The sequence below is a fragment of the Chanodichthys erythropterus genome, chromosome 16 (assembly GCF_024489055.1).
Source record: "Chanodichthys erythropterus isolate Z2021 chromosome 16, ASM2448905v1, whole genome shotgun sequence".
NCBI classification, from domain to species: Eukaryota; Metazoa; Chordata; class Actinopteri; order Cypriniformes; family Xenocyprididae; genus Chanodichthys; species Chanodichthys erythropterus.
Genome location: NC_090236.1, coordinates 43041183 through 43053792, shown reverse-complemented (window position 1 = coordinate 43053792; position 12610 = coordinate 43041183). Strand labels below are relative to the sequence as shown.

Here is a 12610-nt window from a genome sequence, read left to right as displayed (position 1 = left end):
GACAAGTAAGTTTATATTTTTAATTATTTCCCTGGTTCAGAAAGTAACAGTGGCTGTGATAAACTTTCACCTTATAAAGATGTTTCTGTCAAATATGCCTGCTCCTGAGCAAGTTTGAGCTTAATGACTTCAAAGAATCTAACAATCCTGGATCATCTCTAATCATCAACTGTAAATACTGATGATTAATCCACATACGAAAAACAAACCCCTGTTGTTTACCTGTCGATGATGATTATCATTATTAATTTAATCTCCGATCATTATTTTACAGGTGTTCATCTGTTTCCTTATGTAGCGGGTATATACTCACTCACTAATGGACCAGAGAAATACAATCAGAAGACTGCATGGTACGTAAAGGGAGGCGGCGGTGATACTGAGCAAAACGCAGAGACAAAAGGTAAGTTGAATCAAAAATAACTTTACTTTGAATATTCAGTTATTTCTTTTCCTTTCAGTATTTCTTTTTTTTTTTTCTCTTCAACTCACAGAACAACAAACAAAAAGAGAAAATATACAATAAACTATATATATACCCTGGGTGCACCCTCTAAATTACTTTTAATTTACAGTAATCACAATCACAATCAATGTGAATACAAATGAAACCAAATCTCAGTGATATCACATATAACCCACACTGAAATCAGTGTCTAGTTTCAAAGTTTTTATCAATTGAAAGATTGATCAGTTTTAAAGTTTCTCAATTGTGCTACTGAAATGTTTCAGTCCCATAAAAAAAAAAATACAAAGAACCAGTCTCTGGGAATGTGTTCTCTCTTACGTGTCTGGAGAAAAACAACGGAATGGAAAAATTGTCCTTTCCTCTAGGTTCGTGATCCTTTCAGGGTCGAAGTGGGAGGCTCGCCATCGATTAGGGAAATCCAACTTGGAAATTGTTCACACAGAAAAAAAAACCTGGCCTGATCACAGACCAGAATATGCATTCAATATTGTATATCAATAATGATCAACAATTATACATAACACAGGAAACAAATAAAATACTTCCATGAATGAAATCACTGTAAGTGACATTATATTCAAATACCTGTCCATTCACGTCTTTCTCTCTTTTCTCTTTCACAGGCACGCACAAAATGGCGTCAGCGAACGGCAGTGAACACTCAATACACCATGCGGTCTGATATAATCCACTGCAAATTACAATCCAGCCCATACAATATTACAATATAACACAATTTTGTCTCGTGTGCATGAAACAAATAAAATAATGTGTTGTCAATTGTTTTTTGTTTTTTTTTAAAGACTAATTATAACATTGTAAACTCACCGAGTCAAAATCAACAATCATGCTGAATCGTCTAATATCTTGAGGTTGAGCTCTAATTTGTCCAGTTTATGTGAACCTTAAACATTATTAGGAATCGTATTTTTCACCATTTAACACACACACGTCTGATCAACTTTCTCCGTTGCTCCCCGTCTCTCATCTGAACTGTGCAACGCGATCCGTAGGAAAAGGGGCGGGGCTGACAATGCAACGCTCCGATTGGCCATTGCTCATTCCTTAACTTAATTCAGATATAAATATTTACATATATTTGTATATTTATAAAGAATTTCTGCCATATGAATAATCATATTCTATTTAAGCAATCTTATAATAAATAATACTAATCATAAACAATTATTTAACAAGGGTTACACTTTCCCCCCCTGAAATCATGCAAGTCCCTTTGCATGCTCTGAGTGGCTGATTAGTCACTACATTTGGTGAAGCATCAGGTAAATTGGAAAGGGGGCCTGTATTTTCAACACTATTGAGGGAGCTAACAAGGGCAGTACTTAACCCCTGGAACAAAGATTGAACAACATAAGACAGGGGGTTTCCAAGCTGAAAGTAGGTAAGTCTCTCAGGTTCCTCTCTCTGCCTACTAGAGCATCTGAGTGGAATATTTGCATTCTGTTTCCCCTCATTTCCTGGCTGTTGTTCTCCCTTTTCCACAGAAACAGTAGTTTTAGCAACGTTTGTCGCTTCAAATTCATCTTCACTTCGAACAGGTAGGTCCTTTTCTTTTTCAGTTTGGTCTTTTTCAGGTACATTATTTGTTTCAGAAACTCCTGAAGCATCAACAGGTGAGTATTCGTCGGGAGGATCAACAGGTGAGTGTTCATCGGGAGGATCAACAAGTGAGTATTCGTTGGGAGGATCAACAGGTGAGTATTTGTTGGGAGGATCAACAGGTAGGTGTTCAACTGGATGTCTTTGCACAGTATCAACATCTGGAGGTTCTTGGTTAGTTAAGTCAGCATCAGAAGAAATATCCACAGCTCCGTCTGACCTACCGATGTCATGGACCGCTGAGAACCGTACTGTTTCCACAACTGGAAAAACATCATACCTCCCATTAAGATCTTCATCCTCCGAGTCAGGGAATGGATTATCATCATCAGATGACTGAATACCAGGATTCTGGCGTGTCCTAGGTTTGGAGGTAGGCTTGGTCAAGGTAGGGCTTGAAATTTCTGGTGATGGCAAGAATCCACAAGGAAGCAAAAGGTCTCTGTGGAGCGTACGGAGAGGACCATCCTTTGTTTCAGGACGAACAGTGTAGACAGGTAAGTCTCCTGCTCGCTTTACTACCACGTACACCTCGGGCTCCCACTTGTCTGCTAATTTGTGCTTACCACGCAACCGAACGTTTCTCACCAGCACACGATCATTAACTTCCAAGGAGGAATTTGTCACATGTTTGTCAAACCTGATTTTGTTCCTTTCCGCACTCTTTAATGCTCTACGAGAAGCAAGCAAATAGCTTTCTTCCAGGTGAGACTTCAGATGTTTGACATATTCAGAATGGGATATCTGTGGACGGTCCTGGTATGGTAATCCAAAGGCAAGGTCGACAGGCAACCGAGGCTGGCGCCCAAACATCAATTCGTAGGGGGTGTACCCTGTAACTTCATGCTTTGTGCAATTATATGCATGAACTAATGGCTTGACAAAATCTCTCCAATGAGTTTTGTCTTTCTCATCCAATGTGCCAAGCATGTCTAGTAGAGTCCTATTGAAGCGTTCAACAGGGTTTCCCCTAGGATGGTAGGGTGTTGTTCGAAGTTTCTTAATGCCTGATATGTCACAAAGTTCTTTGATTGTGCGCGACTCAAAATCTGGGCCCTGGTCACTATGTAGGCGTTCAGGAAACCCATAATGCACAATAAAGTTCTCCCAAAGACACTTTGCTACTGTTCTCGCCTTTTGATTTGGTGTAGGGACTGCCACCGCATACTTAGTGAAAAAATCTGTGATCACTAAGATGTCCCTCGTGTTGCTCCGGTCTGGTTCCAACGAGAGAAAGTCCATACAGACTAATTGTAATGGTCTGGTGGCCTGGATGTTGACCAGCGGTGCTGCTTTTTGAGGTGAGGACTTTCTTCGCACACAACGACCACATGTCCTGACCTTTTGTTCCACTTCAGCTGCCATTTTTGGCCAGTAAAATCGGGATCTGGCCAGGTCCAGAGTTCTCTCCATCCCCATGTGACCCATACTGTCATGTAAACTACTCATCACAGAGGATCTTAGCTCTTCAGGGAGCACTAGCTGGTAAGTGATGGAATCATTGTCTTTCCGTCTTCTGTAGAGTACTCCGTCCTTTAACTCAAGACGATTCCACTCTTTTAAGAAAAAAACCAGGAAGTTCTTTCCTTACTGCTGGTGAAGGTTTTTCTCCTGATTCCAAGTGTGACATCACCACTTGAAGAACTGGATCGGCCCTTTGTTTGTCACCTAGGTCTGAAAGGTGAGGTATAACAGGTAACCAATCAGAACTATCTTCTTGTTCATAACAGGTGGGTACAGCATTGGAATGGAGTGCAAGCGAGCTTATGAGAGCAATGCCTGGCCCGGCATCAGCTGACTGCTGAACGAGGTGCTTCTCACAGATGGCCCGAACTACCTCCGTGGTGCTGACAGAACCTTCTGCGTTGGAAAGCTGATGCTGTACGAATTGTTGTATCCTTTCATGCTCTTTTTGAGACAAAGGGTTTTCCGGAAATGGCTCTTGAGGTCGCCTTGAAAGACCATCGGCATCCACATTCAGTTTGCCTGCCCTATACTGCAGCTTAAATGAAAAAGTGGACAAAGCTGCTAGCCAGCGATAACTTGTAGCATCTAATCTTGCGGTGGTAAGAACATGAGTGAGAGGATTGCTATCAGTGATGACAGTGAATTGGCTGCCATAAAGGTAATCACTAAACTTTTCAGTTACTGCCCATTTAAGGGCAAGAAATTCTAGTTTGTGAGCAGGATACCTTGACTCACTGTGTGACAGCCCTCTGCTCGCAAATGCAATTGCACGCATCTGCCCACCTTGCTCCTGATACAGTGCAGCTCCCAACCCCTTGGTGCTGGCATCTGTATGAAGAAAGTAGGGGAGTTTGGGGTCAGCAAAACCAAGGATAGGTGCACTAGTAAGCTTCTCAATGATGGACTGGAAAGCTTCCTCACAAAAGGATGTCCAACGACCCCCAAAAGGCTCCTTAGGATTGTAGTACGGTCCCTTTTTATCACTCCTTTTACTACTTTTCCTTAATGGTGGATACCCTGAGGTGAGGTCATTGAGTGGTTTCACGATCCTCGAATAATCCTTAATAAACCGGCGATAATAGCCTGAGAAGCCCAAAAATGACCTCAGTTCTTTAAGATTCTTGGGACTCGGCCAGGTTTTTAAGGCTTGGATCTTTTCCGGGTCAGTCTCTACCCCATGCTCCGACACAATATGTCCCAGATAACGAACAGAGGTTTGGAAAAATTTACATTTTTCCAGAGAAAGTTTCAGCCCGTACTCTTTGAGGCGATGTAGAACATTGAGTAGTCGTCTCTCATGCTCCTCTGGGGTGTCAGAGAATATTATTAGGTCGTCCAAAAAGACCAGTACTTCTTTCAGATTAATGTCCCCCATACATTTCTCCGTTAATCTTTGAAAAGTACTTGGTGCGTTGGTGACACCTTGGGGCATACGATTGAATTCCCAAAACCCCAGTGGGCAAACAAAGGCAGTTTTGGGCTTGTCAGACTCCTCAACTTCTATCTGGTAGTATCCAGATTTCAAATCAAGTACGGAAAACCATCTGGAACCTGTCAGAGCTGAAAAAGTTTCCTCAAGATTGGGAAGGGCGTACGCGTCTTTTACCGTCTGGAGGTTTAACTTTCTATAATCTATACATAGTCGCACATCCCCGTTCTTCTTTCTCACCACCACTATGGGTGAGGAAAAGGGTGATTCAGACTCTCGAATGACTCCACTCACAAGAAGGTCACGCAAATGCTTGCGGACAGCCTCAACATCTTGTGGGTGGATTGGCCGTGCTCTTTGTTTAAAAGGAGTCTCGTCATTAAGGTTTATGCGATGTTTCACCTTTTGGGTGTGTCCGAAGTCTAAGTCATGCTGACTGAAAACTTCAGGCATTTCTCTGAGCTTTTTAGTGATACGGTCCTTCCATTCTTGTGGTAGTGGTGAATTGCCAAAATTTAAAGTGAAATCAAGCTCCTGCACAGGTAAGTGTTTATTTTGTGAAGGGGTGATTGGCGGAGGGAGTACAGAGTCAACCACATGAAGCTCAGCTATTGTGCACCTTGGCGGGATTGCTATATCATGTTCAGTTTCATTCGTAAGCACCACTGGTAAGCGGTAAGATTGGGTTTTAGGAAAGGTAAGTAGGCAGCGTTTGACAAATACCCCACCAGGCAAAGAGGAATTAGATGGATGCTCTACCATGACACACTTATCAACCCCACAGGGCACTGCAAGGGAACCTTCCACAACTACAGTCTGACCTGCAGCCATGACCTCAGGTACTTTACTCCTCAACCGCACATGACCAAGAATGCCACTTGTGTTTTGTTTATGTCTCGTCTCGAGTGTCCTCAGAACCACTCTGTAACCAAATGAAGATGGTTGAAACATTGGGGAATTCATGTTCAAATGTTGCTCGTAGAGAACATCCAAGGTATTTGTGCCTATTAAAATCAAAGGCTGATTGTGAGGGTTCACATCAGGAACTACTAGGGCTACAGTAGGTACTTCAACACTCACACCCAGAAACTCCTCTGGAAAGGTAATGTCCACTTCTACAAAGCCTTCATATGGGACAGAAAGGCCATTGGCACCTTCTACTTCCAAGATGTCATTGACAGAGTTAAGGGGATATTCAGAGAGGTGCTGCTCATAAAAGGACTTGGGGACGGTTGTAACTTGTGACCCAGTGTCCAATAAACAATGACACTTTTCACCAGCTATGCTGATTTCTGCAATGCATCTAGCACCCACCAAACCCTTTGGCAGGTTAATGCTTCGCTTCCTAGAAGATTGACATTTGTTTGAGATACATTTAACAGCGGGACGGTTTGATTTCAATTCAGCCCCCATCTGTCCCTCAACAAGGGCTGGCTCTAGTTTAAATCAGGGTTGGGGGTGGAGTTCTGAGAGTCCCACTGAAGCTGCTTCTCTCTTAGAAGTTTACGTTTGGTAGTGACAAGTGCAGGGTTAGGTTCGGAAGTGCAAGAAGATGCAACGTGGCCATCCTCCCCACAAGAAAAACAGTACCATGGCCTCGGCCTGCCTGTTGGTTTCTTACTAAGTGGAGTCACACTTGCAGCACCAACAGTTCCTGTCTTCTTTTTGTCCTGTTTATTTACTGCTTCTTGCATTGAGAAGTTCTTATGAGTTTTTGGCTTGGCCGTGAAACTGGCTAACTGACTTTGGAGCTTAGCTATTTGCTTCTTGAGCTCTTGTGTTTCAGTTGTAAGTGTAGCCACATTTGAAGTTTCTCTTTGCTCCATTTCAGCAGAGACCCACGTTCGTTGGGAATGTATCAGGGCTCTCTGTTTAGAAGACCCAAGATGTTGTTTCATACGAGTGACCTTCGCTGTATGTTTGTCTTCTTCCGTACGTAACATGAGCAGAAGCTGCGCAAAAGAAGGAGGATGGTTGCGCTTTTGCTCAAGCTGCAGATCAGTAATTAAATCATTATCCCAGCAGCCTCTACAAAACTGCTTGAGGAGGTGCCTGTCTGCCTCTTCAGGAGTGATTCCACCTCTTTTGATAGTCACCCTCAAGGCTGTCTGCAATCTATACAGGTAAGCGGATGGTTTCTCTCCGGCGTCCTGTAAGGTATTCATAAATCTTGCAAGGAGTTCATCCCCATCCTCGACAATTCCAAAAGCAGAATCCAGCAACTGAAGGTAAGCTGAGGAGGGAGCTTCAGGGTTTAGATGTTTTATAACATCAGCTGCAGGTGGCAAGAGACTGTCCACTATCTTCCTGGACACATGCAGATCAGATAAGCCAGGGTCTTTTAGAACAAGCTCCACACTGGAGCGCCAAGTATCATAATCAACCTCGTTACCAGGTCTGGGACATTTACCGGAGAATACTCGGAGTCGGGATTGTACAGGCCCCTGGGCAGCCACTTCACCACTCCTCACAACGTGTTCAACTATGAGTTTCTGGACTTCAGGTGGATTGAGTACCTGTTGAGAGGTAAAGAGGGGTGGCCCATTCGATTTAATAGGCGTATACTGTGACTGGGGTTCATCTACCTGACTTGGCTTAACAGGTGCTGCACCAACGCCCTCGTCAGGGAGTGCTGGGGATGGTGGCTCATTTGGGTTTCCATCTCCAGCTGCAAGATCAGTGGACACTGGTGTAAGTTCTGCACTCATTTGAGATAGCATCTGGCTTAAAACTGCTTCAAAATTGGTTCCACTCAATTTTGCAATCTCTTTCAATCCTTCCAGGTAGGATTTAGTGACGCTACTGCCCAACTGCTGTGTAAAGACGCTAGACAATGCCCTCACGTGGTAAGTGATATTTGGATCACTGGAGAGCCGGTGAGTATAAGGCAGCTGGTCTTCAAGAGATTGTAAAGCTTGACCACTGTTATATTCAATTATTGTGCTCTGGTAAAACTCTGACTCTTTGTCGCTAATGAGAAGCGTTCTGGCAAAAGAACCATATCTTTTCAGAAGGTCAATTAATTCTTCATCACGCTCGCTGTTAGTTAAGCCACTAACAATCAGAGAGTTTGGAACTTTAATGCCCTCTGCTTCAACTATATCCATTTTTTTTTTTTTTTTTTTTTTTTAAAAAGAGTCACAAGGTGAAAATTTAATTGTTCAAAATCACAATTGCTAATACTCAGCAACAGCGTCACCTCCTTGGCTGGCTCGCCACAATTGTAGCGGGTATATACTCACTCACTAATGGACCAGAGAAATACAATCAGAAGACTGCATGGTACGTAAAGGGAGGCGGCGGTGATACTGAGCAAAACGCAGAGACAAAAGGTAAGTTGAATCAAAAATAACTTTACTTTGAATATTCAGTTATTTCTTTTCCTTTCAGTATTTCTTTTTTTTTTTTCTCTTCAACTCACAGAACAACAAACAAAAAGAGAAAATATACAATAAACTATATATATACCCTGGGTGCACCCTCTAAATTACTTTTAATTTACAGTAATCACAATCACAATCAATGTGAATACAAATGAAACCAAATCTCAGTGATATCACATATAACCCACACTGAAATCAGTGTCTAGTTTCAAAGTTTTTATCAATTGAAAGATTGATCAGTTTTAAAGTTTCTCAATTGTGCTACTGAAATGTTTCAGTCCCATAAAAAAAAAATACAAAGAACCAGTCTCTGGGAATGTGTTCTCTCTTACGTGTCTGGAGAAAAACAACGGAATGGAAAAATTGTCCTTTCCTCTAGGTTCGTGATCCTTTCAGGGTCGAAGTGGGAGGCTCGCCATCGATTAGGGAAATCCAACTTGGAAATTGTTCACACAGAAAAAAAAACCTGGCCTGATCACAGACCAGAATATGCATTCAATATTGTATATCAATAATGATCAACAATTATACATAACACAGGAAACAAATAAAATACTTCCATGAATGAAATCACTGTAAGTGACATTATATTCAAATACCTGTCCATTCACGTCTTTCTCTCTTTTCTCTTTCACAGGCACGCACAAAATGGCGTCAGCGAACGGCAGTGAACACTCAATACACCATGCGGTCTGATATAATCCACTGCAAATTACAATCCAGCCCATACAATATTACAATATAACACAATTTTGTCTCGTGTGCATGAAACAAATAAAATAATGTGTTGTCAATTGTTTTTTGTTTTTTTTTTAAAGACTAATTATAACATTGTAAACTCACCGAGTCAAAATCAACAATCATGCTGAATCGTCTAATATCTTGAGGTTGAGCTCTAATTTGTCCAGTTTATGTGAACCTTAAACATTATTAGGAATCGTATTTTTCACCATTTAACACACACACGTCTGATCAACTTTCTCCGTTGCTCCCCGTCTCTCATCTGAACTGTGCAACGCGATCCGTAGGAAAAGGGGCGGGGCTGACAATGCAACGCTCCGATTGGCCATTGCTCATTCCTTAACTTAATTCAGATATAAATATTTACATATATTTGTATATTTATAAAGAATTTCTGCCATATGAATAATCATATTCTATTTAAGCAATCTTATAATAAATAATACTAATCATAAACAATTATTTAACAAGGGTTACACTTATTTGGCTGGTTTGGAAGGATTACAGAAAAGACACAGATGGTTGAATGGTCAATGACACAAAACAGGCAGAAGAAATACAACACAAGTACAAGGGTTAAGTTAAACATGAACTTTTTGTAGTGTCCCCCCCCCCCCCCCATCTTTTAATATCTAAATAATAGCCAAGTGAAATCAGCATTACAATGTTTCCAATATGCTTCTAATTTATTATCTCCCTTTAACCCTTTGATGCACAAGCTATGAAAACCCCTTCTAATGCGCAACATGGGTCAAAAATGACCCGTATTCATTTCCTATGTAATTTCAATCATGGTTGAGTGTTTCTTTGCTGAATCTTTGAAAGAAATGTATTTTATCATTCATTTATTCCAGGTATTCCTTAAATATCTTGTTTTTGATTGACAAAAATCATTATGTTCATTTTTTCTTTCTTACTTTATAAACAAACACAGTTTTTGTTTGTCTACATCAATTTTACACACATGGGTCAAAAATGACCCGTATTCATTTCCTATGTAATTTCAGTCATGACTGAGTGTTTCTTCGCTGAATCTTTGAAAGAAATTTATTTTATCATTTATTTATTTCAGGTATTACTTAAATATCTTGTTTTTGATTTTCTACAAATAATTATGTTTATTTTTCTTTCTTACTTTATAAACAAACACAGTTTCTACATCAATTTTACACACATGGGTCAAAAATGACCCGTATTCATTTCCTATGTAATTTCAGTCATGACTGAGTGTTTCTTCGCTGAATCTTTGAAAGAAATGTATTTTGTCATTTATTTATTCCAGGTATTCCTTAAATATCTTGTTTTTGATTTTAACAAATCATTGTGTTTATTTTTTCTTTCTTTTTTTCATAAACAAACACAGGTTTTGTATTTCTACATCAATTTTACACACATGGGTCAAAAATTACCCATATAGAAACCTTTGCAAATTTTCGCAAGAAGGAACATATTTACTGCAGACAACTGTTCATCCGCCACACATTTCATGTCTCAACATGGCTGCTTTTGTATATTTGATGGATGAAAGACATATTATATTTCATATAATAGGCTGTATATTATATTTCATAATTTGTATTTTTTGTCATAAACCAATGCTACTGGTCACCTTTTACATCTATCAGTGTTCCTGAAAAGTAACAGTTTTGAACAAGGTTTCTGTCCAACAGTGAAAATATATAATAAGTGAATCGATCAACAGTGCTTTTGATTTTCTTTATCTAGAGTGTTAGTGGCTGGTCCTCAACAGAACTGAGGTGGATGATGACATCACTGTAAAAAAAGCTGAAAGTGTACTTTGCGAACAGTCAAACGCAATTTAAATGTGTATGTGCAGGTTGCACATACACAGTTACAGAAATCCGGCGGAAATTATAAAAAGTTACAAAAATCTGTATGCTGACCCTCACGTACACATAAAAAGTGAGGTATACGTTGGCCTTTAGAAAGGTAATGACACACACATTCAAAAAAATTCATTCAAAAAGAAAGGAAAAATTAAAATAAGGATTTGGTTATTGAGTAATAGATGGAATAATGAATGATAAAATGAATTTATTGTAATATATGCGATATAGAAAATAACTAATTCGGGTCACTTTAGACTCATGTTGTATTTGTCCAAAACTGTTACATTTCAGGAATGCTGACAGACATAAAGGATGACCAATTGCATTGATTTATGACAAAAAATTAAAAATTATGAAATATATAGCCTAATATATTAAATATAATAAGACTTACATCCATCAAATATACAAAAGTAGCCTTGTTAAGATGTAAAATGTGTGGCAGATGAACAGTTGTCTGCAGTAAATATGTTCCTACTTGCAAAAATTTGCAAATCTTAAAGATTTCTATATGGGTCATTTTTGACCCATGTGTGTAAAATTGATGTAGAAACTGTGTTTGTTTATAAAGTAAGAAAGAAAAATAAACATAATTATTTGTAGAAAATCAAAAACAAGATATTTAAGTAATACCTGAAATAAATAAATGATAAAATAAATTTCTTTCAAAGATTCAGCGAAGAAACACTCAGTCATGACTGAAATTACATAGGAAATGAATACGGGTCATTTTTGACCCATGTGTGTAAAATTGATGTAGACAAACAAAAACTGTGTTTGTTTATAAAGTAAGAAAGAAAAAATGAACATAATGATTTTTTACAATCAAAAACAAGATATTTAAGGAATACCTGGAATAAATGAATGATAAAATACATTTCTTTTAAAGATTCAGCAAAGAAACACTCAACCATGATTGAAATTACATAGGAAATGAATACGGGTCATTTTTGACCCATGTTGCGCATTAGAAGGGTAGTGATACAAAAATGATTTTTATTAAAAAAGTAAGAAAGAAAAAATTAAAATGAGGATTTGTGATGATCAAAAACAAGTTAATTGAGGAATACCTGGAATACTGAATGATTAAAATAATTTCTTGCAAAGATATAGAAAATAAAAACTCAGCCGGGTCATTTTTGACCAATGTTGTGCATCAAAGGGTTAATAGTGCTGCAGCTGCTCACCAAGGCTCTCTCAATTTAAAATGGACACACTATCCCTGACATCGCTGCCTATCACTGTTTTATTGTGTATGGGGATGTTCTTTATGTTGATTTTGAGTGATGTTGATTATTTTGTTGCTTACTGTTGTGTACATGAAGCTGAAACCATTCTTTACACTCTTGCCCCCCCTCCCCCTTTTTTTGGTCCTGCTTTAAAACTATTTCCCGAGTTATATCTTTTTAATGCTGTAACAAGACGTTGTTCTGTTGTTCCATTTGTTCCTGTTTTAATAAAACATTTTAAAAATGAATTGCTATTGTATTGTCGTCTTTAGTCTTGCCCAAGAGATTACAACCCAAAAATGTGTGTGTAATGGTAAAAAACACAAATATTTACATTGTCTTACCTGACTGCCTCTTTTTTCTTTTTTTTCCTAGTGAGCTGAGTACAGAAATGTTTGACCACTTATTCATGTAGTGCAGCT

At 39.2% G+C, this 12610-nt stretch overlaps 2 protein-coding genes across 4 annotated transcripts; both read right to left on the bottom strand.

Annotated features, from left to right (window-relative positions):
* Positions 1 to 340: 340 nt before the first annotated feature.
* On the bottom strand, positions 341 to 3475 carry LOC137003493 (uncharacterized). 2 transcript variants are annotated; one of them, XM_067363678.1, is made up of 3 exons: positions 1298 to 3475; positions 1055 to 1160; positions 341 to 926 (listed from the first exon to the last, which is right to left on the bottom strand). In XM_067363678.1, exon 1 carries the CDS (start codon positions 3452 to 3454, stop codon positions 1655 to 1657), a length of 1800 nt encoding a protein of 599 aa, XP_067219779.1. In that variant the 5' UTR covers positions 3455 to 3475; the 3' UTR covers positions 341 to 926; positions 1055 to 1160; positions 1298 to 1654. The 2 variants fall into 2 exon arrangements, with proteins under 2 accessions (XP_067219779.1, XP_067219778.1); XM_067363677.1 differs by having other exon boundaries at positions 341 to 1160.
* Positions 3476 to 5101: 1626 nt separating this feature from the next.
* Positions 5102 to 9366, bottom strand: LOC137003326 (zinc finger CCHC domain-containing protein 12). 2 transcript variants are annotated; one of them, XM_067363442.1, is made up of 3 exons: positions 9212 to 9366; positions 8968 to 9073; positions 5102 to 8839 (listed from the first exon to the last, which is right to left on the bottom strand). In XM_067363442.1, exon 3 carries the CDS (start codon positions 8090 to 8092, stop codon positions 6422 to 6424), a length of 1671 nt encoding a protein of 556 aa, XP_067219543.1. In that variant the 5' UTR covers positions 8093 to 8839; positions 8968 to 9073; positions 9212 to 9366; the 3' UTR covers positions 5102 to 6421. The 2 variants fall into 2 exon arrangements, with proteins under 2 accessions (XP_067219543.1, XP_067219542.1); XM_067363441.1 differs by having other exon boundaries at positions 5102 to 9073.
* Positions 9367 to 12610: the final 3244 nt, after the last annotated feature.

Coding starts and splice junctions, on each gene's coding strand:
- LOC137003493 (XM_067363677.1), bottom strand. CDS start 3,454: ATGGCAGCTGAAGTGGAACAAAAGGTCAGGACATGTGGTCGTTGTGTG.
- LOC137003326 (XM_067363441.1), bottom strand. CDS start 8,092: ATGGATATAGTTGAAGCAGAGGGCATTAAAGTTCCAAACTCTCTGATT.